General features: G+C 32.8%; 2 protein-coding genes across 3 annotated transcripts in view; one reads left to right on the top strand and one right to left on the bottom strand.

The window, feature by feature from the left end:
* SCA3 (DNA/RNA polymerases superfamily protein) overlaps nt 1-15,395 on the bottom strand; it is a 30,053-nt gene extending 14,658 nt beyond the window's left edge. The window contains exons 1-9 of one of the 2 annotated variants that reach the window (XM_028063348.2): nt 14,657-15,395; nt 12,623-12,826; nt 12,407-12,540; nt 11,931-12,000; nt 11,332-11,390; nt 5,322-5,439; nt 2,706-2,819; nt 2,329-2,460; nt 1,682-2,098 (exon numbers count right to left, since the gene is read on the bottom strand). In XM_028063348.2, coding sequence (XP_027919149.1) covers nt 1,682-2,098; nt 2,329-2,460; nt 2,706-2,819; nt 5,322-5,439; nt 11,332-11,390; nt 11,931-12,000; nt 12,407-12,540; nt 12,623-12,826; nt 14,657-15,331 — 1,923 coding nt within the window. In that variant the 5' untranslated portion in view covers nt 15,332-15,395. The remainder of the gene's footprint in view (nt 1-1,681; nt 2,099-2,328; nt 2,461-2,705; nt 2,820-5,321; nt 5,440-11,331; nt 11,391-11,930; nt 12,001-12,406; nt 12,541-12,622; nt 12,827-14,656) is intronic. The other variant, XM_028063347.2, reaches the window with a different exon arrangement.
* A 2,469-nt stretch (nt 15,396-17,864) lies between these two features.
* LOC146888001 (uncharacterized) lies at nt 17,865-22,772 on the top strand. Its single transcript, XM_085670240.1, has 5 exons — nt 17,865-18,161; nt 18,244-18,306; nt 21,490-21,768; nt 21,846-21,950; nt 22,030-22,772. Exons 3-5 carry the CDS (start codon nt 21,571-21,573, stop codon nt 22,549-22,551), a joined length of 825 nt encoding a protein of 274 aa, XP_085526366.1. The 5' UTR covers nt 17,865-18,161; nt 18,244-18,306; nt 21,490-21,570; the 3' UTR covers nt 22,552-22,772.
* The last annotated feature ends 4,941 nt before the right edge of the window (nt 22,773-27,713 follow it).

Genomic DNA, 27,713 nt, shown 5'->3' with positions numbered 1-27,713 from the left:
CCCTCCTCCCACCTTCACACGTTCTGGTACTGTAGGTGCCAATGGTAACCCTAATCTTTCTACCAATTTTGTATGAAATTGAGTTGCCCCGTTATCAACTAGAACCAAAACCAGATTTCCTGCGATTTCTTCCCACAAAGATTCAAGCTTTGTGGGAATGAAGGAGGAGGATATACCTAAAACAACTTTTAGGACGAATGGCAATCACTACAAGTATTTGATAATGCATTTTGGTCTAACTAATGCACCTTCTCCATTCCAAGCCTTGATGAATGATATCTTTAAACGATACTTAGGAAATTTACAGAATTTTTTTTTGATATACTAAAATATAACAAGGATGAGGAAAGTCCATGTGACACAACTAAGGAAGGTCTTTCAATTATTACAGAAGAATGAATTGATGGTAAATAAAACAAAGTGTGATTTTGGGGGTATCAGCTGATCCAAAGAAATTGAAAAAAATGCTAAATTAGTCAATTACAAAGGTACTAAAAGGACTGATGATATTTTTGGGAATGCAGGCTACTATAGCCACTTTGTAAAAGAGCACGGGGTGATTGCATTACCTCTTACAGACCTGCTCAAGAAAGACCACTTTCATTGGTCTGATGAGGCTGAAAATGCTTTCAATCAGCTCAAAAATACCATGACTTTGCCATTTTGGCTGCCAGATTTCTCCACACCATTTACGGTTGAAACTAACACCAGAGTGAGGGAAGTGTTGTTAAAATAAGGAAGACCAGTTTCCTTTTTCATGCAACCGTTATCTCCAAGGGTCCAATAACAATCTGCTTATGAAAGAGAGTTGATGGCAATTGTGATGGCAGTGCAGAAACAGGGACATTATGTTCTTGGTCAGCATTTTACCATAACATTAGATCAGAGGAGCTTGAAATTTTTTATTGACTAAAGGGTTATTGGGGAGGATCAATTTGAATGAACTTCCAAAATTTCCCGCTTTTGACTTTGAAGTATAGTACAAACTAGGAAGTTTAAATAGAGCAGTCAATGTTCTCTCCAAGCATATGATGTATGCATCTTTATCAGGGTTAAATTTGGTTGAATGAGAGGTTTGGGAGAAGGAAACTGAAGCAGACGAAGGAACGAGACTGATTATACAAGTCACATTGTGGACAACGTCCCTTGCCAATTTCTCCTCTAAAAAGGATTGTTATTCCATAAAGATAGATTGTGTTGCCTGAAAAGTTTTCCAGGTATCCTACCATTTTACCAAAATTTCACTCATCACCCCAAGGTGCATTCAGGCTTTGTTAGAACCTACAAGCAAATTACATTACTTTTTTACTAGGAAGGTACTGACATCAAGCACTTTATAGGCAAGTGCAATACTTGACAAAACAAATGATACTGTCCTTTTATCAAAATATTAAACCGAAAGCTGGATACATATGACAATGATTTCCAATATGAAGAACCTACCATGCAATTCATTGTAGGAATTTTGGTACAAAATTTCATTTTTTTTTTATATATTCAGACATTTCTTATGGTTGTATTACTATTTAGATAGCATAATTTCTATTAATGATCTGGCAGAAATTTCTATGCATCATAAGCCCACAGGGGGAGCTTGGAGTCGGTTTGATAACTTATAAAAGTAGTCTACAAAGTTAAAACATCTATTTTTCAATCCTAAGGCTTCCAATGAAACATATACCTGATGAATTGGCAGGTGTGAGAGAACAGAATTTGGTGACGAGCTTCTTAAGGCTTCTGACAGATTAATACAAGCAGCAAGGCACTGGAAAGGATCCTCGGCCCTTAACCACCACCGATTTCCATTAATAGGGTTATCAGCAGAGTCAAATATATCACGGAGATGATTCTCTACAAAAGCCAGGCGTTCATCATAAGACAGCTTTTCAATACCCCCAGCATATAAATTTGCCAAGTGTATTTTCAGCCAGTGTAGTCCAGACTTTCCTAATGGGCGCCCTTCAGAAAACTCAAGCAATCCTCGACATAGATCACAACTTAAATGATTCAAATGAGAGTGCATGGGATATGCTCTACCACGGAAGTCAATATTGTGGGGATAATGAAAGCCTTCCTCCTCTTTCATTTTCTGAGCCACCTGTTTCAGATGTATATTGTAATTATTATCCAGTTAGTGAAACATGGAATAGAAAATAATTATTGAAAATTTAGTTGAGATTATGAAACTCATGATTAAATGGAACCAACACTGTACTATGCAAGATCAAGACAAGACCATAGGTCACTGATGAAACATATAAAATTGGAAATTTCAATTCTTCAAAATATAAAATAGAAAAGTATTGACAATTGGAGGAGATGTCTTACAGAAAGCTTGAGTTCCGTGTCACATCTTAGAGAATGTCTCTCTAGATTAATTTTTTCTGCCTTCCTTACACTCCACTTCCATTCCTGAATTTGTTTTAATTCCTCTATAGGTGGCCTCTCTGGTATAGGAACCTACAAGTGAATTTGGCATATATAGGTCAGACAAACTACATAGAATAGGTAATGCTGAAAACTCGTCACACTTCAAGCATTTGATGAAAAAAGGAGGAAGCATACAGGTGAATATATATTTAACTAGTTTATGTTAAACTTTCTTTCATTTGTTTATCTTTGTCGTCTAATTTTTAAAATAAATTGAAAAACAGACAAAACACGTATAAAGATATCTCTAAAAGTTGTATACTGTTTATGCTTACATCTTTGCGGTCAATCAAACCTGCAACGTTACCTCCTGCAGCCCAGAGGTGCTCCACAACACCAAGTAATCTTCCATTTACTCGCCATTTGGTGCTGCCAAGTGTATCCAGGGCCTACAAAAATTTGTCATTAAAAGAAAAATAGGTTAAGCTTATACACCAAAAGCATACTATCAAAATGAGACTAAAAAAGAAATAGTGTAAAAAAGAATTGTGCCTTTGTACAAGGAAAATTAAAAAGAATGGTACCAAAATAAGATTTTAAGATATAATTAACTGCAAAGTCCAAAGCACCTTTAAATGTAGGAGACTACAAAAATTGAAAGTTAAAAGAAAGTAACAATAGTATTTCATAAAAAAATTGGAACCGCTCATTTGGAATATTCCCATGTTACTTTTATAAAAAGAAAATGTTATCTAAATGTTGTGTGTCAAATGCAGACCATAGTATGTATTATGCCAATTTATAGAATAAAATACAATGGAGAAGAGGACAAAAACAATGATAGCCCTTAGACAATAACCAAGAAAAATACACTTCAAATATTTGGCAGAAAGTTTATCTTTACTTGGAGTAAGGTCATGGAAACATGTGCAACCAAAGACACGAAGAGGAATATAGTAAAGACCTCTAGTTGGATACAAGAGAGAATGTGGAACCTAATTATTAAAGGTAGAGGAAAGCATGCGGTAAATAACAAGTTATGAGAATCGCATCACCCTAGAAGCAAAGATGAACATTGTGGCAAAGAAGTATACAAGCAATTTCAACTGAGTGTCAATTCCTTCTTTCAGTGACACCATTCAATTGTGTAATGTGAGAACAAGATGTTTGATGAAGAATACTTTGTACACTCAAAATAGACTGAAACTAGCAAGACATATTTATAAGCATTGTCAATGCATAAAAATTTTAATAGAAGTGCCAAATTGATTTTGAATTTCAATTGACAAACTTTGGAATACAGAAAAATCATCAAAACGATTTTTCACTAAGAATAACCAAGTACATTGGGAAACAGGCAAAGACTCCAAATAAGATAGATCATAGAAAAGGGACTTGTTACCAAATATATGATCAAAGGCATTAGAGTCAAGCATCTAAGGTCCAAGGGAGGAAGACTAAGAAACAAAGGCTACATGATTACTAGATCGAGCAACGGTGGCAAGAGGTTGTCTATGTTTCATGGCTGCCTCGCATTGGAGATACTAATTGTAGGCATCAACAAAAATTAAGACCTCACCAAATGCTCCTGGCGAAACGACTTGAGCAATATTAGTTTTCTTGAGTTGTTATCGGGCCTTTGTATGTCAATTTGCCTCAATATGGCCATACAATTGACAAAAGTTGCAATGACGATGTTGACCACGATAGTCACCATGATTTCCACTTCATCCACCCAGTAGGTAAAGTGGGAGTAAAAGGCAAATGAATTTATTGAAAGTTCAAGAGATTGCCCAAACATGTGAGAAACTGCAAGGCGAATTAATTGTTGACTAACATTGTCATAAGATGGAATAACAGTGTTGGATAATATTTGATTGTAAACAAAATCAAACTCAAGAGGAAGTTCAGCAAGAGAACGAACCATAAAAAAACTTTCCACGATGTTTATCATGTTTGTCGGTGTCATTAGTGAAAGGAATGACTACATCAAAATCAAAAATTAATCGATGGAGCTTACCAAGATAGGTTTGTATATCATTGTTTTCAGCTTTATAGAAACAAGCTTGGAGACAAAGCTGTTAGGCAATGAGCATCATTGGAGTAAACTCTCTTTGGCTTTGTTCCAAACATCATAATAGATAGTAAAAACTTGGTATTGGGCTGCAATTTAACATCAATGGAGAACCAGAGAACACTATGCAAAGCTACCGTCTAGTTTGTTTAGTGATGGGTTTGTATATCTTTGGTCTTTTTGGTGAAGTGGTTGGCATGACCTTGACCCCAGAACCACAACTTAACAGCAGCAGCCCAAGAGCTGTAGTTGTTTATCCTGGCCAGTTTTGCACTACGAATCGGCGAAACAGCGGTAAAAGTCATTGCAGGAGAGATGCGGTACTTTAAAGGGCACTGTTGGAAGTCATGGGAATGAACCCAAAAGGGACACATGGATGTGACTAGGTGTGAGGAAGGAGGCAGAGGGCGTATACAAGCACGTGAAACACACGCTTGGAAGAAGCTGCTTGAGTGGGCATGTGAGACAGTGGAATGGAGTGATGAACAAAGCTTGGTGGCTGCCAAGGGAGGGTGATTCTGGTCGCTAACAGTCACCAAAGGAAAATGACACTAGGTGATGGAGGAAAAGGGCACACAGTGACCGCAGGTACTGTTTACCCAAGAAAAAAAAGAAAACAAAACAAAAACCAGGAGCCTTCTGCAAATCAACAAACCAAAACTACTGGTACCATAATATTAAAAAAATGTTATTGAAATGTGACAAATGCAGGCAACATGGTATGTATTTATATCAATTTAAAAAATGAAAAACAATAAATTCTTACCTGATAATCAGGAATCAATGATTAATTTCCTATAATTTGTAACAATGAATAATTACATTCTAAGATCTTTCATGGTAATGAAAAAGGGTAATAAAAATTTATATAAAGTACCTCAAAAACTTTTCGCAATTGTTTCCTTCCAACATTTTTCATTACATCTTGCTGCTTCTTGGATCCATGAGTGCGCATGATATAAGATGTCAAGAACAAATAGCCACCATTTTCATACCTGGAAAGACTGTTGTCAGAAGCTAGACATGCAGTCTTACGAGAGGAGAGAGAAGCACCTAAGAATTTAAGGTTGTAAAGATGATGAAAAATTGCATTTAAAAAGAAATGGCTATAAGTTGTTAAGTTCGCTGTTCAATTCGAATTTGTTATTCTCAATTGAGACCTGATGAAAAGATTAAAAATACACATATTTCTAATGGATTAAACCGTACAAAGATGCATGAATATATAGATACAAGAAGCCAAAAAATAAGGGGGGAATGAAGCAAAATCTATCCTAATTATAAATGTACAACAAATTTCCTATAAACAGGCTAATTGCATATATACAAATCAAATTATATAATCTTAAATACTTCCTATGAAAACATAATATCTAATGTGGACCATCTGTGTTAGATATAAAAGAAGAGGAAGTCAAATGTTTGAAGCAAAAAAGAAAAAGCCATAGAAGTTTTGAAGATAGTTTTTGCTTTTTGTAAGCTACAAACATTGAAGATGGCAAGCTAGCATAGGACCTAGATGATAGTGATTAGAGAGTAAGTCCTAAAATCCTGGAAAACAAGGTTCTATTATACAATTGATTAGAATCTTGAATGTCACGGAAAACATGCTCCTTGGAATGATAGATTACAAAATAATCATATCCAGTTACAAGCAAGAAAATCAGTTACAAAGGTAAAACCATGAACAATGGTAAGCGATGCATAAGGTAAAACATAACTCAGTTAAGTACACATGAGCTCTAAGTTGTAATCGATACAAGCGAGATAATTTTACATAAATTTTTTTTAAGTCAGAATTAACGTGTTCTCTATTGTAATTGATTACATAATCTTAGAATAGTTTCTGGAAAACTGGTATGAACAGTTAGAATAATGTAACCAATTACATCCGTCACAACATGTGTTCTCATAAATAAATATTAGTTCTACCTCACATGATACACAAGCCCATACTTAAAAAGAGAGAGAAATCTCAAAATCATTCAAATACTCTGAAAAAAGCTTGTTTTACACTTAAAAAGAGAGATAGAATGTTTGGAGAGATTATATTGATGTGCATGCTTCTGTATGTTTAATCCTTCCTATTTTTACTTACAAATTCGTGTAAAGAGTCAGGAGCCAAATTTTGTGTTCCAGCTAAGTGGATTGTGTTCTTGAGATAGGTAGTCACTCAAGGGGTACTATAGATAAGGTGTCTAAGTGATTTGGAATGGATCAGGTTGTAAGTGTACACATAATATTACTTATTGTGGAATCCTACAATCAAGGATTGATTGTTCAAGACTGATGTAGTTTAAGAGTTGAAAGTGAATCAATATAAAAAGGGTTGTGTGGTCTCTCTTGTCTAATATTTTTCATTTTTTTAATTTTTATTCGATTAACTGGAGATTCGCTTAAATTCTTGAAGAGATCTTTAAAGGTTCCTTGGCTACTCAATTCAAACTTGTAAATCAATTCATTTGAGAAATAAAGGACGTTTTACAAAGTTTTCCCTTTTCAAAAAGATCTAGGGGTAAAAGTTTTTCACGTTTAAAGTACCATCAATTCAAGCCCATTCTTGAAGACATTTATATGCATTTACTGTACACTAGATATAGCAATTCCTGCCTTTTACTAAGCTACCTATATCCCAAGAAAGTACCTCAACCAACCTAGATCTTTTGTTTGAAAAAGATACAGTCGGTATTGTTTCAGTTTGAAAATGACTATATGAACATAAACAACCAAATAAAAATATTGGTTAGAGGAGCACACATAAAAATGGAGTAGTCTACTGCCCTCCAAATCAGGGCAAAATGCTAGACAACTGGACTAAATTTTATAAAACCTTGTAAAGACAATGTACATCCATGGGATTTCCCTGGGCAACAAAACCATTAGGCTGTTCCATTACCTATTCTAAGTTTCCATTAAAGACATTTTTAGATCTAACTGGTACAATTATCAGAGTCACATGGCTTCCATAGAAAGAAAGAAATTAATACAGGTCATTTTAGCCACATGGAGTGTCATTATAATCAAGGGAAAACATTTGGGTATAGATTTTAGCCACCAAATGAGCTTTCATCCTATCAATTACCCTGTCTAGACCAACTTTTACAACATAGACCCAGTGGCATCAATCGGTACAAATTCCAGGAGGAGAATGAATAAGGGTCCACATTTGGCTGGAGCCTAAAATTGTAATCTAATCAATCATAGTCTATTGCCAACCTGGATGAAAAAGAGCAGTAGAGACTTAGGAACAGTGACATAAGAAAGAATGAAGACACAGGTATAGTGCAGAGGAGAAAAATAGTGATGAACTAGGGAAATCATAAATAGAAGAGAAATGGATACCTTTATAAACTGCAATGCAAGGATCAGTTAATAACTCCAGAAAATCCACAGTAGAAGGTTGGGACAAAAGCCAAGTCAACTGAACTCTTGCGGGAGATGTGTCAACAAAGACATGACACAAACGACACTCATGAATTATCAAGAGACAAGGAGTAGGAGTAGAGGTGTCAATTTGGCCCAGCACACAGGGCTTGGCCCTGACCCATGTGGGCTAGGGCCAAAAAAGCCTACATTAAAAAAAAAAGCCCCCATCAAAGAAGCCCACAGGGTCAAAAATCCTACAAAAGCCCTGTGGGTCAGGGCCAACCCATGGACTTTCATCTTCAACATGAAAAATATATTATTTTTTAAAATAAATTATTATGTGTGGAATAGGCCCAACAACCGAGGCAAGCACGACGATCCGAATAGGCCCAACGACCCGGACCTACCCGACGACCCCAACAAGCACAATGACCCAGATGGGCTCGACGACCCAAGCGGGTTCAACGACCCGAACGGGTCCGACGACCCAAATGCGCCAGACAACCCGATCACGCTCGACGATCTGATTGGGCACGACTATACAGTTGGCCCCGACGATCAGGACAGAACAAACGAACCAGAAGGGCCCGATGACCCAGACAGGCCCGACGATCCAAACAGGCCCGATGACACGAACGGGCCTGACGACCCGGACGGGTCTGACAATCCTAATAGGCCTGATGACCCGGACGGACCCGACAACACAGACTAACCCTACGACTCGGACGAGACCGAGGACCCGTACGGGCCTTACGACCCAGACAAGCCCGACGACCCGGACGGGCCCAATGATCCGGACGGGACCGACGACCCAGCCGAACCCAACGGGTCCAATGATCCGTTTGGATCGTCGGGCCCGTCGGGCCTGTTCGAGTCGTCAAACCTGTCCAGGTCGTCGAGACCGTTCGAGTCGTTGGGCCTGTCTGGGTCATTGGGCCCACCGGTGTCGCAAACCCATCCAAGTCGTCGAGCATGTTCGGGTCGTAAGGACCGTCTGGATCGTCAAGCACGTCCGGGTCTTCGGGTCCGTCCAGGTCATCGGATCCATCCGGGTCGTTGGGTCGGGTCCGTCTAGATCGTCGAGCACGAAAAGGTCATCGTGTCTGTTCGGGACATCGGGTCCATCCGGGTCGTCGGGCCCATTCGTGTAGCTGACTCGTCTGGGTTGTCGAACATGTTCGGGTCGTCGAGCACATTTGGGTCGTCGGTCTCGTCCTTGTCGTCGATCACGTCCAGGTCGTCGGGCCCGTCTGGGTGGTCATGTCAGTCCTGGTCGTCGAGCCTATCTGGATCGTCAGGCCCGTCCGGGTCATCAAGTCTATCTGGATCGTCGAGGTTGTCTGGCCTGTTCAGGTCATCAGGCCCATCCTGGTCGTCAGGCCATTTGGATCGTTGGGCCCATTTGGGTCGTCGGACCCGTCCGGATCAACAGCCTGTCCAAACCGTCGGGCTCGTCCGGGTAGTCGGTTTCGTCTAGGTTATCGGGCTCGTCCTGGTCTTCGAGCACGTCCAGGTCGTCGAGCCTATTCGGGTCGTCGGTCCCGTCCGAGTTGTCGGGCAAGTTCGGGTCGTCGTGCCTGTTCAGGTCATCGGGCCCGTCCCGTTCGTCGAGCCCGTCTGATCGTTGGGCCTATTCAGGTCGTCGTACCTGTCTGGATTGTCGAGCCCGTCCAGATCATTTGTCTTGTCCAAACCGTTAGGCCCGTCCAGGTAGTCGATCTCGTCCGGGTGATTGTACATGTTTGGCTCGTCGGGACTGTTTGGGTCTTCAGACTCGTCCGGGTCGCTCAACTTGATCTTTGACTCTGGCTTAATGTCATTTGGGGGGCCTAACCCACCTTAGCCCTAGCCCTAACTCACTAGAGAGGGGCTTTGGGGGCTGAGGCTTTTTTTTGGCCCCCTCATTTGAGGGCCCCCTAAAAGGTAGCTTTATGAAGAGTGGGCCAGGGCTAGCTCATGGGTTAGGGGCCAAATTGACACCTCTAAGTAGGAGGCCTTTATGAATATAATGGAGTTGACCTATCCAAGACAAAAGTAGATGGACAATTGAAGTGAGACAAATAATAAGTAGTGCTTGAGAAGCAGAAAAGGAATACCTTCAAAGGAATTGATATTTTCTAACATGAAAAAATGATGCGCAGAAGGACACTGACATTGATACCTCTTCTAAACTCTAGAATAGCCAAGGAAAACATGCTTCACAACACAAGCAAAATAGTTTGTCAAGTCTTAGACTAAGATCAAGAACAGAGCAAGTGGAGCCAAAATCATGAGGAGGAATATAAACCAGGGATTCATCAGGAAACAATACAGAATGATGCACCTTGTCTTGATTAGGGGAAATAACATTTTGCTTATTAAAAAATGAAATAAGGACAATATTGCCCAAAACTTCAAAGGCGAAATAGTAATCATAAGTAGAGTACATGCAATTTCCATAATATAACTGTTTATATTAATAATACCATTTTACTGAGGTGACAGGGACACAAGTATTAATCCACTATTGACCATACAAGAAATACAAGGAGCTGAAGATTTTTTTTTGCATTATCACTACGTAGAATATAAAGAGAACAATCAAACCGATTTAGAATTATTTTAAAGAAATTTTTAATTATACCATATAATTGTGATAAAAATCCACATACAAATGGAAAAGTCACCAATAATGGTTACAAAAAACCTGTCTTAAAACAAGTGACAGAACCTTGACATCGTACATTAGAGTGAATAACAGCAAAAGGAGCATAGTTTGTGACTAGACACTGCAAGGATAACAAGAACATACATGTTTTTCTAGCTGACAAGATAGTACTACAAATAAGATTGATGAGGAATCCTTTTCTTTAAATTTTTTAGACTGACTCAACCAACAACAAAGAAGATTAGGAGACCTTGTACTGGTGCATCCAACTGATGATGAAGACTGGAGGTAATAAATCCCACGTGATTCATATTATGTACCAATTGTCGACTTATATGCCTATTCCATATAAAAATAGAATCAGAAGTGAAGGCTATATAATAATTTTGACTACGAGTTGGAGGACTAGCAGAAATCAAATTAAAAATGTAACTAGAGACAAGAACATAATCAGGAGATAAAGATAGAAGAGTGAATGACCAATGTCACTAGCTTTAGCTTTTGACAACCTACAAAGTAATATGATGAGGAGTTTTAAGTTGGGATGATTTAGAGTTAAGAAAAGGATTACCAAGTACAAGATTAGAAGCACAAGAATCCATAATCAAATGGTCAAGAAACGAGGATTGAGAGAGACAGCACAGAATTACAAGTATGAGAAACTGTGGCTAAGGATGATGCCCTGAAGTGCAAGAACTCCATGTACTCATCATTGGAAACATATTATGTTGTGTTCTTAGGCTCAACGTCCACCTCTCTCCAGCTTTGAGAAGGGTTTAAACATGGCACAATAACTCAAGCCAAGTCTCATTAAATCTAACCAATCAGATATTTCAACACGAAATACTAGTATGAGCCATTCCATGTGCCATACCCTTTCCACTTTTTTGGAGGTACTAGCATTGGCATGTAAGGCATTAACATATGCTTAACCTGCACAAAACAAATGCATAGATTAATAAATAAATAAATAAAAAAAAAAAAAAACAGATTAAAATACAGTATGCTCATGAGCTGTCCTCTTCTTTTTGAAAGAATAACCCCTTACTAACATGCTTAAAAGAAAATAGATTTACAAATAACACACAGAAGAACATGTTAGAAGTAATGTAAATGTTCAATGATTTCACGAAAAAAAAAAAAACAAACTTCATGCTTTTATCTAGGAGTAACAGGAAAAGATAAAGTCCTTTAAAGCACAAAAATCTTCACCATGAAGTTTACACAATGCAATAAGAATCCAGGTGTTAAGGCCCTTCTGTACCTCCATCTGAATACAAAGTTCTCTAGGCTAATAACAAGTTCAAAAACTAATGTACAGCAGGATAGTGAAATATTGTTATACACAATTATTAATTTGCTTTGCTTTCATGCTCAGTAAAATGAAAACCTTTACAGCTCAGTAGGACAAATTCATCTTCAAGTTATTGTTAAAACAGATCAGGAGGGTGGGGGATAGATCTCTCAACTTACAGATTTATCCATCCCAGCAAGGATTAAGGGATCACATTCTATAACACCATAATTCTTCAAAATCTTTTGCCTACAAATATCAAACAGATATTCAAAATATAACAATAAAAACACACGGATAAAGCTATTTTCATCAAATCATTAAACTATCTTTAGAGATATTTTGTTGTTCACACTTTAAAAGATCTATCATTGACATACACGTGAAATATGAGTCCCTCTTCAAAATATGAGATTTTTATCCTCTCATTTTCCTTAAGTAAAGAAACAATCCTACTCTATCACAATACCTTATAGTTTCTGCTTGTCAGTGAGAATCCTAAACTAATAATTATTGATTAAAAGCAGCACAATATTCAAAAAAGCAGCCAATCGCTACTTTCTCTGATCTGATAGAGTATTTAGTTACTAAGGATTAAACTGTTAAACCAATCATTGTATTGATTTAATTTCTCTAGAAAAGGGTGAAGCCTCACTCTGGATTCCTTGATATAACTTTAAATCTATGCCTGAATGCTGGTCGAATATCAGGTGGAGTGTCAGCAGACTGATTAATTGGAGAGTGTACAAATGCTGTTTGAATTAATAAATCTATTAATCGACATCCCAGCTGCAGAGATTCATAGAGTTCACATTAGTTCCAATTAAAACAATAAAGTCAAAGATAATTACACTCAAACATTAAAACGAACCTTAGCTTGGGTATCACGCCCCCAAGGGCCACATTCTTCCTCTTTCAATAGCATCTGAACCTGTTTAAGTCTTCTTCTTTTAATCAAACCATTTACATGTTTCCTTAATTTTTGTGTATCATTATCCGTACAGTCTTCACGGTCAGCCTCTGTTTTCTTACTCTTGCGAGTTCTAGTCTTTTCCAGGAAGTTATGAATCCTAACCTAAAGTTCAACCAATAAGATAACCAAAACAAATATGTAATTTATAACCGAAGTGAACAAGTAGAAAGAGTGCAATTATCTCACATTGCTATTAATGCTATATTACAGCAACAACAACCAATAAAAGTGGCATGAGCACAGAAGGAAACTTCAATGACACAAAACTCCCACTAGTACCTTCCCTCCCCCAACAGTAAAATTGGATGTGAGAATTCCTTGACAAAGAGCTCCCTGGACTAGGTACAATCCAAAAGTAGTAATTAAAGGATTGAACCTCAATCACTATCACATATTACTAATAGCATGTTGGGATTTCTGGTGGGAAGCTTCTAAAAAGCAAAGAGATACACACACATGCTTTCCTTTAGCAAAAGTACTTAGAGCGGCAACCCAAACAAAGGGTAAAGTGTTGGATCATCAGAACAACTCATTTCACTTTTATTCCCAATGCCAGAAACTTCAAGTGAAAACAGTAACAAAAAAGTCACAAAACACGCAATCAGAGACTAAGGGTCCAGACAACTTTACTGGAAACTTCAGTGCACGGTACCATACAAAATGCAACAGAAAAACCACTGATTAACTACTAAGATATTGCAACAGGTTGTAAACGTGCCAATTGGCCATTTGGAAGTCCCTCGCCACATATCATTTCACTATTCTATGTCCTAACCGGAGGCAAGTAGTCATAAAGTTTGGCACCCATGATGAAGTAAAACTCACCCATTTCCCCATTTTCAATTTAAAAACGATACAAGCAATAGCAATAATATAACAACAACAAAGCCTTATTATCTCACTAGGTGATAAAAAAAAATCAACACACTAAAATAAACCCAAATAAATTAAATTTTAATGTTAAAGCAAAACTCGTTAGGGTCCCCTAAAACTTACACGCGGACCACAAAACCAGCAGAAACAAAGGTCCTGTTCGGGGTGGTGGTGAGCTTTTTTGACTTAGATACAATGTTCAAAGCCAAAACATGTTCTGCAAAAATGGGGTTGAAATGATTTTAATTTTGAATGTTTATTTAAAGATATAAGAAGTCTTCTCAAATACTATTACTTGAAAAACAACTTCTAACAGCTTATAGTAGTACACTTAATATCCTACTAACAACACTATCTATAATCTATAATCTATAACAAGATTCTTCCTTTAACTGTACACATTTTATACTTTTATTCTAACGTTAAATATACTTTAAAAATAAAAAATAAAAAATAAAAAAGGAGAAAAGAAGAAGAATGGAAATCAACTATCTAAATGTTAAAAGTAACTCCTCACACTTCAACATCACAAACGCATAATAAATCATCACAACATCACAACACATTACACATTTCATATTTCTATCGTACCTTTAGTTATATTTTAAAATTAAAAATAAACAGAAACAAACTATTAATGCTAAAAGTAACTCACACACTTCAACAGTAGAAAACATTAAAAATCACACATATATTTTATAATCACCCACTATTTTGTATTCTTTTTTATATAACAACCCTTATTAATATTTTTTTTCTTATAACATATAGATTGTCTGTTTGATATTAATAGCCATAAAATTCATTTTAAAATCTTGCCAATTGTTATGATAAAGTCCATTAAAATATTAACTACCAAGTATTGATTATAACAGTCATTCAAAACAATTCTTACAAAACAGTTGCATTTTTACATAAAATCCTAAAAAAAAAAATGCCAAAATAGTCTTTTAAAAATTCAAATCTCAATCCAACACACTCTTTACCGCTTTCTTGGCCAGAAATAACACCTCCCTTCAATTGATAAACCAATAAAGAGGAAGTTGTCATATGATGTACCTCCTGTTCCACAGCCATACCAATCTGAACAGCAGCATCCACAAGGAGAACACAACCAGCATGATGATACTCCATACTCACCAAAGCCATCAGCTTGTGCATGACAATTACAGCCAATTTTGCCGCAGGCAATGAATCAATGTGGGGTGCAAATGCCGCTTTGTGCTTCTTCGTCCTTTTTGACTTCTGCTCTGCCTCTATGGCCTCTTTGAGAGGGTCAAACCACCCCAAAAATAGAGCCTTTACGTGAGGCAAATTGGGAATCAGATTCTTCTCACGCATTTGTCTCTCTATCTCTCTGTACTCCTCCACCATATTCTCCAACGCTTCGGTCTCCATTTGAATCTGCCTCCTCCTCAGCAAATTGTGCTTCTCCTCCTCAATATCCTTCATCAACAAGTCGTTCAAAATCCAAGGTGAGTCTTGGATGAATACCCTCTGGGGTGGGTCAGGGGACTCGGTTTGATAAACCCCATTAACTGGTTCGTGACAATTTTCGAGTTCTTGGACGAAATTGTGGTTGAATGAATCAAAGAGAATATGAAATTGAGATCTTGAGGGTTTGATTGTTACTGGAATAAAAGAGGAAGGAAAAAAGGGGTTAAGTGATTGAGATTTTGTTGGTGGGGTTCCCCTGTGAGGGAGAGGGGTGGGAAAGAAAGTTGCAAACCCCATTGAAGCCAATGTCTGAATAGTGCAGACAATGTTACAAGAATGGCAAGAACATCAAACCTTTCTTAAACCCTTCCCTTTGTGTTCTATTTTTTTTTTTTTTGCCTTTTTCAAGATTTTCTTTTGTTTCCTTTTAAATAGGTATAAATACACATTTGGTACCTAATTTTCTTAAGAGGTTCAATTTGTTCCTCTCCGTTAAGTTGGAGTTAACACCGTGTCAAGCCATGAAATTTTTATTTTTTTTCTAATTTTTTCTCAAAAAAATAATTTTTTTTCTCAAAAAATTATTTTTTTTTTTCAAAAAATTTTAAAAACTGCCACGTGTCAGTTTATCATCGTGCCACGTGGCAGCTTACAAGCATGACATGTGACAGTATAATAGTTGTTTTCAATTTAGTATCCCAATTTAAATTTTTGGTTCAATTTAGTACCCAAATTTTTTAAAATGATCTAATTTTGTCCTTTCCTATTTTAGACCAAATTAGTAAATAAACTTAATTATAATTTATATAAACATGTTAAAATAATTGTTTTGAATTTATACATCAGATCACTACACCTAAATATTCAAATTATTTTATTTTTTACAAGTGTAAAAAATTTCATGTATAAAAAATTACAAAGGTTAAAATGAAAAAAATAAAATAATTTAAGTATTTAGGTGAAATGATTTGATGTATATATATTATAAAAAGTTATTATAACATGTATATATAGGTTGTAATTAAGCTTATTTACTAATTTGGTCTCAAATGGAAGATGACGAAATTGAATGATTTTAAAAAATTGGGTACTAAATTGAAAACAACTATTACACTGCCACGTGTCATGCTTGTAAGCTGCCACGTGGCACGATGATAAACTGACACGTGGCAGTTTTTAAAATTTTTTGAAAAAAAAAATTAATTTTTTGAAAAAAAAATTAAAAAAAAATAAAAATTTCATGGCTTGACACGTGTCCTGTACGGACACGGTGTTAACTCCAACTTAACGGAGAGGACCAAATTGAACCTCTTTAGAAAATTTGGGTACCAAATTGAACATTCCTAAAGTTCGGGTACCACATTGAACTTTCCGAAAAAGTTTGGATACCAAATATATATTTATACCTTTTAAATATGATGATGCTTAAATTTTACGGCAATGTATTAAAATTTATAGGACCCATTAATAATGTGTTATAACTAACATTTCTTTTACTAACTCTCTATTACTCAATAAAATAAAATAAAAATTTATTTTTATGTCTCCAAGATCACATTTATTTACTTACAAAATCATATTTCATTATTTTATTTCAATATTTTAAATATTTTATATTTTCTTCCGTCTTTCTGTTAATAGTTATAAAAAAATATTATATATTTTATATTTTAAAATTATTTAATAATTTTATAATAAGTTAAATTATATGTTTGTTGGGAAATATCAATTTGTTTTTTTAATTTATCTTAATTTAGTTTTTATTTTGAAAATTTGGTTGCAATCAGATCTTTCTTTTTAGTATTATACTAATGATGTTAAAATATACGTCACGTGTTGTGATTTTTCATTTTTTTGTTTTTTATTTATGTTTAGAAAATTTTAAAATTTTGTTATTTATGTCAAACTGATATCGTATCATGTGACAGTGACAGTGTCACGTATTACATATCACTTTCACGACACATATCAAATTTTTGTCTAAATTCGATCTCTTTGTTTTAATTTTATTTAAATCTAGTTTTAATTTAACAATTTTGTCTCTCTCTAAATTAAAACAAAATTTAATTTTTATAATATTATACTAATATTTTATTCAAATTGATATTTTTAACAAAATTAAAGTTATATTAATTTATATTTCATATACAACTTTATTTAAAATTGTTTTTAAATTTTAAATATTTGTTTTAAATTATTATAAAATTATTTAAAATATAAATTCAAATAAAATAACAATATTAAAGTATATGTAACAAAAATCAATATAAACAAACTTTGATGCAAAATTCAGATTTTAAAAGAGTTGAAAGTTGATAAATTTATTTTATTTAATGAAATGCAATTAATAAACACTAGCGTAACAAAGGCGTTATCGCACATTTGTGTATGTATTTTTTAAATATATATATATATATATATATATATATATATATATATTAAAATTATATTTATTAAAAATAAAGTGAAATATATCAGAACAAACACTACAAGAAAAATGTGAATTACCTACAGATAATTACATACGGATATGGATCCGTACGTAAGTTAGTTGTTACATACAGATTTTACATATGGATCTGAAAAATCATTTACATACGGATTTTTCCGTATGTAATGCTAAATAAATTTCGTCTCGATTTGCCGTATGTAAAATCCGTATGAAATTTTGGCGCGTGAGAGCGGGAAATTTTGCGAAGGATATTATCCGTATGTAACGGTATAAGAGTGGTAGATAATTTTTAAAAACTTTTACCTACTGATCATACATACGGATCTGGAAATAATTAATTAATAAAAATTAAAATCCAAAATATGCTTGTACCCTATCTCGCGCTCACTACTCTCCCTCCCTACAAAATTGGAACTGACTCACCCACAGAGAAAGAAATCTCTTGCGCTCGTTAATCTCCCTTGCTCATTTTCGCTCACCACTCTTCATCTTTCTTCTTCATTCAATCTTCTTCATTCACTACTCTCACTGTCACCACTCTTTCTCACGATCACCACTCTCTCTCACGCTCACTACCCCGCTTTCACTAAAAAAAGAAGAAGAAGCTTGTTCTTCCAACTTCCAACACTCACTCAGTCTCCTTTCTTTTGGATTTCGTTCTTCTTCTTTCAACGGGTAAGTATAATTTGCATTCCTACGTAAATCCCTAAATTCTTAAAACCCTAAATCCCTTTTTTCTTTCTTACAATTGGCATAGAGCGCACTACCGTGGGATTGAGGCGAGTTGCTGCGTTTTGGGAAGATTCACAATGCTCTAAAGGTATGTTTCATAATTTCAGTGTTTCCTTTTTATTTGTCTATGTTAGTTGCAAAGAAAATTGTTAATTTGTTCAAAACCCTCGATAAGAATTATGGGAGGAAGCTGAAATGGTTTAGGAATAAAAAATCTGTGACGAGAAAATGGGTTAGGATTTAGTGGAAGTGTGGGGTGAGAGATAGACGAGAAACTGAGGTGAAGAAGAAGTATTTTGTGCCTTGTCTTCCACACTTTTATGCCATGGGGTGTTTGTTTTCCATCTCTGAAGTTATTAGTTTATTTGTGTGTTGACCCACACTGGTTTATTTTGGTTTTTGGTTAGTGATGAAGTAAGTAATCTTGTTTTGGTGGCGGTGGGACCCTTGAGGGGCTACCCTTGGTTCTGCTAACCAGCGAGTCATAGGCTGGTTCTCGACTTCTTAATTGCCCCTTAAAAACAGGGGTGCCTGGTGCAAAGTATTAGGGGTTTTGTCAATTTTTCCAACTAAACACAATAGTTCTACACTGTAGCTTATTGGTTTCAGGTCCTTCAATCCTCACCCCTTCAACACGCAACATTCTAATTCTCCTTCAACTTAATCTCTATTTTTTCTTTTCGAAATTCCTGAGACTGTGTTCTAGTTTTGTGAAATATAAACCACGCAATCATATTTGTTTATGGATGGAAGAGATAGAGTTGTACCTTACAGTTCATAGGCAATGACACGAACCTGACTTAAATGGATTTCTTTAAGAGCTATACCTCTTTTCTTTCTTCTATTAGGTTAGGTCACAGTACTTTAAGGACATGTTGGGATTATAAAGATTCATTATAAACACATAATGATACATAAAACATGTGCACGAAAGTATTCACACACACATTTATTAAAAGGATTTTAGCACTAAAACGTGACTTCAAGTCAAAAGTGCATTAACTTAAAGTTCACTTTTACTTCTGCATAAACCCATTTTGTAAATGAAAGAGAGGAATCAAAGAGATTCTTGGCTTCGAAAGCAATGAAGAGAAAGGCAAAAAGATGGGTTGTGGGGTGGGTGAGGAGGGAATCTGCAGATGAGGAGAATAATAAGAAGGGGTGGATTGTAGAGAGAATCAAACATGATTTAGAGAGAGAACAAGAACAAGAATGAGAAAATAAAAGAAACGAAAAAGAATTGTTGTATTTGCACGTGTGGAGTTGAGTTAGAAGAGTGTGTGTGTGTGTGTGCATATGAAAAAATTTGTTTGTTGTCTCTGTGGTTTGAATTCAGAAGGTAAAAGGACAAACAAAAAGACAGTTTCAAAGTTTTTAGGATAGTTAGTAACTGTCAACTTTAGTACCTATTATGTTTTCCTTGTAACTATTCCTTCCCATGTTTTCAAAATTTGTTCAACATGTTAGTTTAACTACTGGGACACTGATCCAATTGTCAGTTTAGAAGAGTGTTGAAAAAACTGATTTTGGTTAAAGGTTTTTTAAGGTGTGGTTACATCAGTTTAAAACCATAGCAGAATTATATATTTTTACTTTTACTTCTCCTTTGGAAAGTTGATTATAAGAAAATGTATAAGAAGATAAAAAGTACGTATGAATTTCAAAGCAATTCATGTTTGGATATTTTTAGTTCTTGAAAGAAAAAGTATTAATATAATGTCATTAAAACATTGTGAAAGAAAAGAAAGAATTCGCTAAATGTGATTAAAGAGGCTTTCTAAATTTTCCTATTAAAAATAATAGTTTAAAATCAATAAATATCCTATATCAATAGTTTATGCCATTGAAAATGATTATCTAACATGTTTAAAGTAAAAGTTTGTTGTGACCAAATTATTCCAATTGATTTAGTTAATTATAAGACATAAATTACGAACCTGCAAGGTTCGTCTTTTACAAAATGTTTTGGCATTTTGGGTGCTTAGGCCACTTTTTCACATAAAAATAAATCATTTTTTATTCTCTTACTTTTTGTTTATTTATTTATTTATATTTGAGTAAATCTCAAGTTTCTTATGAAAAATAATTAGGAGTATTCTTTCCTTAAAACAGTTGTAGATAATCCAGTTATCTACTAATGGTTCTTGATATATAGTTTCCTTCATCACATACTCTTCACACCCACAACACAAGAATCATCCCCATCCATGTTCAAACTTACAAATCTTACATATTTGAGTTCTTTGGAATTAAAGGGATTACAAATTTAAGCAATTATCTTAGTTTCAAAGATCAATATAACTTTCAAGTACTACATATTTTTATTTGATGTAAAAATGAGTTTATACAGAAGTAAAAGTGAACTTTAAGTTAATTGAATTTTACAAAACCACCTTATGTCTACATTGGAATATCTCTCATAATTATCTCCCATTGGCTAACTTCGTAGATAGTCAAAATAATTGTTAGGTTAAGATATTTGTATATGTCATTAACATTATATTGTTCATATGAGAAATAATGGAGTGACTTGTAAGTTAAATATTATATATGTTTTAAACTTTTAAAGCAATTTAATCTTAAGACAGGGACCAATTTAATCTAAAAGTTTTTGTTTTGAAACTAGTTAAATGTTATAGCTAGTTTTAAATCAGCTAAATTTTAAAACTAGTTCAGTTTTAAAAATGTTTATAAGTACAATAGAATATAATGAAATTTGTGTTTCGATCATTGATTTGGTAATATTTTTTTGAATAAATTATTAAGGTGAATTGGCATGTGATTTTATCATGATTCCTTTTTTTAATGGAACAATTTCTTGGTAAAAAGAGTAATTAACACAATGCCAAATTTATTCTTCAGTCTCAGATTCAACTAAAAGTGAATAATTTACTAAAATAAAACTAAAATCTGAGAATAGATACAACAAATTAAATAGTGAGTCTCCTATTTTTGAAAAATAAATAATGATATGCGATTGATAGTGAAAATCCTTTCTTGTGTACTTGTCATCCATGTTCCATTTTCCATGCACTTTGCTCCATTTGAAATAGATCTTACATTCATAAAGATGTCATTCATTTCACAGATGCAACGTCTTGATTTTATTTGTCTCATCATTTATAGTTGAAGCTCCATTTTTCTTCTTACACTTTCAATATTTCTTCAAACTTGTATAAAACTCTTGAATTTCAATACTCATTTATCATATTGATATTTCTATTCTACTTTATTATTATACAATTTTAACCTATATTCATTGCAATCTTAGAGAAAGGTGTCATGGAGGGTTGAGGACGAGGATAGAATTCTAAAAAATTTTCACTCCAAAGCATCTCATAGACTTTCAGAGATGTTTAAAGAGGCTCGAAGAGAAGGTAAGAGGCCTAATTGGATTGGAGATTCTATTTGGAACAGTTTGTTGGAGAAATGGAACATGCCTATGTATCGAGAGAAATGTGATACAGCTAAGAAAAACCGATTATCTGAGAAAGGTGGGAGTTTGCACACGGGGGGATCTATCAGCGTGCATGACCATGCTATTCGTTTGGTATGACATCTTTATATATGTCCTATTCATGTATGACGTAATAAGAATTGTTTCATTTATAAACTTTTTTGTTTCAGACAGAGGAGCTTGGTCGTGCAGTCCATGTTGATGAAATCTTTGAACAAACGCACATACGAAAGTCTACAGGGGATTTTGTCGATGAGAGATCTAGGCGGACACATGTTAGTTTCTACCATGTTTTTTACAGTTTGACACCTCAATTATTTACTATTTTAATACAAGCATTTCTTATTTGAACAGGAAGAATTTCAAAATAGATTTTCTCAAGCATTATCTGAGACTGCATCTGTTGGTGTCTCACAATCCACACCCATGGACCCTGCTGAGGAGGAGAGACTAAGGAACATATGTTGGTTAGAAGCGGTAGGTGGAAGGTACAAGGGACGAGTGTATGGGGTTGGACATGTTGATTCTAATGATGATTGTGTTGATAGTTACATACAACAGACACAAGCATCTTCTAGTCAGCAAGTAAATCCAGAGCAGATTATTCAACTTCAAACGCGACTAGCAACTAGTGAAGAGCGCATTCGTCAAATGAGTTCCCAATTTCAAACCCAATTTGATACGATACAAAATTTTATTGGTGCGATCATCCAGTATTTGCCACCTCCAGCAGCAGCGGTTGCACAAACTATTTTCCAGCAGCCAAATACTGAGCAAGGGAATCAGGCTGAACAAGAAAATCAAGTGCAACATCAACAAGTGGAACAAGATCATGAAGAAGCCCCTACTTCACCTCGTCCTTATCATGATTATTAGTAGACTTTCTTTTTATATTATATATTATCACTGCATGTTTTTGTATTCAGATTTTTGTATTTTATTGTCTTTGGATCTTTGACTTTGTTTGTTAAAACCTAGGTACGAATATTGTATTTAACAACTTTGATGTTATATATATTCCCTGCTATGTAGTTATACTTTGAATTTTTATGATAAACTATTATGTCCAGGTTTGTACAAGTGTTCTACAAAACAGTTTCATTAAAACTAATACAAGATGAAAGTTGTGCAATTTAGTAGCAATCAGGTAATTACATACCGATTCTTTCGTAGGTAATTACATACAGATATATCTGTATGTAATTACATACAGATATATCCGTATGTAATTACATACGGATTATTCCGTAGGTAATTACATACGGATAGATCCGTATGTAATTACATACGGATATATCCGTATGTAATTACATATGGATATATCCGTATGTAATTACCTACAGAATAATTCGTAAGTAATTACATACGGACAAATCCGTATGTAAATTTAGCTACGACATATTATATACGGATTTTTGTCCGTATGTAATCCGTAGGTAATACTCTTTTACCTACGGATTTTGTTAGTTACATACGGATTTTGGCTGTAGGTAAATCAAGTTTTTCTTGTAGTGAAATAAAAGAATAACCTTTGATAAATAAGAAAGAAGAGAAGAAGCAGAGACATCTGATTTTATAAGAAGTTTGTAAAAATAACGGTCAATTTTTAAAAATTTAATAAATTATTATATTTAAAGGGTAAAATCGGTATTTTAAAAAGTGGACACATAAAGGAGAATCTCCTCTATATATTATTATTATAGATGTTTAACATATTTTTTAGTTGAAATTAAGAATTAGATATATAGTTTAAATTTCTGTTTACTTTTCTTTATTTTAAATATGGTAACCATTACATGGTTAGATTTTTTTTTCTCCATGTATCTCCTTAATGTACTACTTAGTTTTTATCTTGTTAATGTTTCTTTCATTTCCTTTTTTTTTTCTTTTATTTATTTCTTCGTCTGATTTTATAATAATAATGATACTACCGTATATTTTTTATTCATAAATTTTAATTAATATTATTGTAATAATAACATTTTTATTTATTATCACTATTATTATTGTATATTTTTAATTAATTGGTTGTTTTGTTTTTAATTATATATAATTTATTATTTTAATATATATATATATATATATATATAATATGATACACTTCTAATATATTATATATTAAAAAAAATTTATTATAAATTTGATAGGTGACACTTGACACTAACATTAACATGTGTCACATGTTACATTATCAAACCTGATATGAGAATAATAAAACATTTCAAAAAAAAAAAATCAAAAAAATTACAAAGTAGCATGTGTCATGTTTATTGTAAGGTAATAATAGAAAATACCCAATTGAATCGATTCATCAAAAATTTATATTTCATTGAATCAAAAATAAAAGTGAAACCTACTTGTAATTTTTCAATTAAAATAAAAACGAAAAGAGTGAGACAACTTGTCAACTCAATAAAATTTTATTTTATAAAAATAATATTACTATATATTTTTTATTCATAAATTTTAATTAATATTACTATAATAATAATATTATTATTTATTAACATTATTATTATTATATATATTTAGTTAATTGATTGATTAATTTTTAATTTGTAAGTAATTTATTGTTGTAATATATATATATATATATATATATAAATATGAATGATATAATTTTAATATATTATATAATAAAAATATTATATTATAAATTTGAGATGTTACATTTAACATTAATATTATATTGATATGTAACACTATCAGTATCACATACCTGACACAAGGATAATAACAAATATTTAAAAAAAAAATAAAAATTATAAACTGATATATAACATATTTGTAACATCGTTCGTAAGATGCTACTAAAAATATCCATTTGAATCCTTTTTAAAAAACAATTATGACTTCATCGAAACAAAAATAAAAATAGAACCCTACTTATAACTTTTCAATTAAAATAGAAACGAAAAAATTCAATCAAAATAGCAACTAGAAGAGGAATTAATTCTATAAAGTACCTATATAAATACAACTTAAAAGAATACCCTCTCTCGAATACAAAAATTAATATCAAGTAATATGTTAGTTAATCGTCTTTTGATTTGTCGAGTTTCTCAAACAATACTTTGCAAATGACATTCAAAACAGACTTTATATATTTTATTTGAAAATAGATCATGGCCTGATCATATATTGAAAACATAGGACGGTAAAATAAGTATTTTAGTTTGGTAGAGTTCCTCTTTTAATTAAATATGCAAGTGTTTGCAAAAGAAAATGCATGAAAAAGAACACGTGGTGTAGCTGCGCTATTTTTACTAACATCATATATGAACAGGCTCAAATGGATCACATTGCTTTGCTATTTCTGCTGTTACTTTCTTTGCTACTTTTGACCACTCCATTCACAATTTTTTTTCTCTTTTCCTAATCAAATTCTTCTACCCATTCAAGTAAAATTACTTTTTTTTTTCAATATGAATTTAAAATCTACATAAATTTATTTACATTATTTTGAAGTAATGCTCACCATCACCTATGTTTAGAAACCAACTTTTGAAAATATCTCAATTTTTGGATGAACTACATTACTCTGAATCAAAATATTGGAATTCAGTCCCTAAAAAATTAACCATAATAATAATATTGAAAATTTCTTTCGTACAATCTTTTGATATCTTTTTTTCTAGATACTCGTAAAACGGGTTAGGTCCAACAAGTCAGTCCATCAATTTGTGTTAAAAGGGACGGATTGGATTGAAGATTTCAACTCGTCAACCCGCTCGTCAACCCGTTTTGGTCCGTCCCGTCCAGTTTGTCAACTTGACGAGCCAAAGTACAAGTCAACCCGTTAACCTGTTTTTAAAAATTTTAAATAAAATAAAAGTAATTAAAAAGATTAATTTTTTATATTATATTTTTTAAATATGTAAATATATAATAGTATTATAATTTAAATCATTAACACCTACAAATTAAGTTTCAATTATTAGTTATAATTCAATAATTTAATGTGTAAATTTAATAATTATTTTAATTTATCTAATTAAAAACATTAACTAATCAATTAAAATATTTTAAAATATTTTATTTGATTAAATATGCATTTAATAATAATTTATATATAAATATAAATAGATTTTAAAAATAAAAAAATTAAAAACAAATTAAAAAAGTTTTAAAAAAATTAGAAAAAAAAGAAAAAAAGTAGACGGGCCAGTCCGATCCGTTAGCCCGTCTTACATGAGACAAATTATGATTGTTGGGCCATTTCTGTTTGACGGGCCAGCCTGACCCGACTCTTTTTTTACAGACTACAGACGGGCCATGCTGGTCCGTTTTGCCACCCCTACTTGTAAAAAAAAAATTGAGTTTCTTTATAATCTAAAATTAATTTATGCATAAGATAAAATATCCATCGAAATAAACTAGATTGGAAGTTTATACAAATTAGTTATATATTAATTTATATTTATTTTATTTCTTATAAGTTCCTATAAAAAATTATCTTATATCTGATTTTTTTCTCCTAAAGTAAATAATAATTAGAGTAAAAAAGTTTGAAATATTGTATACAAGAATATATGAGAGTATTCGTACACTATTCTTAATTTCATTCCCAACTTTTAGGCTAATTGGAATAATTTGATTTTAAAACAATATATTCTCTTATACTTTTCCAAATTAGCTGAAATTCAGTTGTTTTCGAAGTCAATTCCTAAATTATAGCCAAAAACAATTCCAAAAGTCAGAGTAAAAAAACACGCAAACAAATATTAGTTACACAACTACGGCTCTCTTTTTTCAATTTAAAAATACAATTTGATGAATGTTTTTGAAGTAGCATAATAATGGGTTTCCTCCACCCAGTTTATAGCTTTTAGATTTTTTTAATTGGTTTGAATCCTTGTGATGCATGTGCTTGTTAAATTTAACCTATTCCAATCAATTCTTCAAAATTGATCCAAAGTAATGTTATAAAATTCGAACTAATTATTATGATATATTAGTACTTTAAACACATTATTTTAAATAAATACAATATATGTGTAAGATATAATATGAAAATTAAATGCGTCACACTTATTATCAATAAATTAAAATGTTTAATTTATAATTTTATATTAAAAATTAAACCAAAATATATATATTTTCATTCATTTCATAAAAAAAAAGATTAATTGGAGTACTGTATTGTGATTATATCTGGATTCAAATCCAATTGGAAACTTTACCCTTTTAATATCAATGAGGCGCACGATTGGTTCCGCTCCTTTAAGTATTTCATTACACTTTGATACTTTATTTCTTCGCTTTTGCACTGTTTTACAAATATCTTCTAATATTTATAAGGAAACTTTTTCAAATACACCTCTCAATTTCATATCCTTTTTAATATCAAATAAAAAAAATGTTTTTCTTTTTAATTTTCTAATTGATTCATTTTAAATTATTTTATGTTATAAAGTAAAAATAGTATTTTGCTTGTGTTGAATAGAAAATGGGATGTTTATGTATCACTACCAATTTATAAATATATTGTTTAAATTTAATTTTGTGGTCTTTGAAAATATTTGCATCTTCCACTAATTCATATTTTTATAGTATTTATCACGCCATCTGGTTAAGCTTAATTCTTACTTTATGCTTTTTATTTTCTCATATTTATATTTCCTATTAGCTTTTGTTTTGAAGTTTATTACATATTTTACACAATAGTAGGAAGTTTTGCTCTAAAATGGTGTGAAAATAAATTTTTATAACATTTTATTGATATGTTTTTATAAAAAATAATTTAATTATTATAATGTTTAATTAGTAGTTTAACTTTTTATGTTTAGAAGTTTGATTTATTTTTTTCATTATATTTGTTTTTTACTCGATCCAATCTTAATATTTATTAAATAAATAATTTGAAAGGTGACCAAGTCTTAATCTAATAAAATATTTAATTAATAATGTTATCGTTATATTTTAGTTCATGATTAATTTTTTCTATATTTTTAAACAGGAACAATATAGTCTTTTTTGTGTTATCATTCTTAGGAAGTGATTGTGAATGAGTCCAAACCTCTTCTTTTCCATGTTCA

This window comes from Vigna unguiculata, chromosome 3 (genome assembly GCF_037176805.1).
Source record: "Vigna unguiculata cultivar grain cowpea cultivar isolate G323 ecotype 2 chromosome 3, ASM3717680v1, whole genome shotgun sequence".
NCBI lineage: Eukaryota > Viridiplantae > Streptophyta > Magnoliopsida > Fabales > Fabaceae > Vigna > Vigna unguiculata.
The sequence above is the reverse complement of the archived record's forward strand: the minus strand, read 5'-3'. Positions and strand labels throughout refer to the sequence as shown.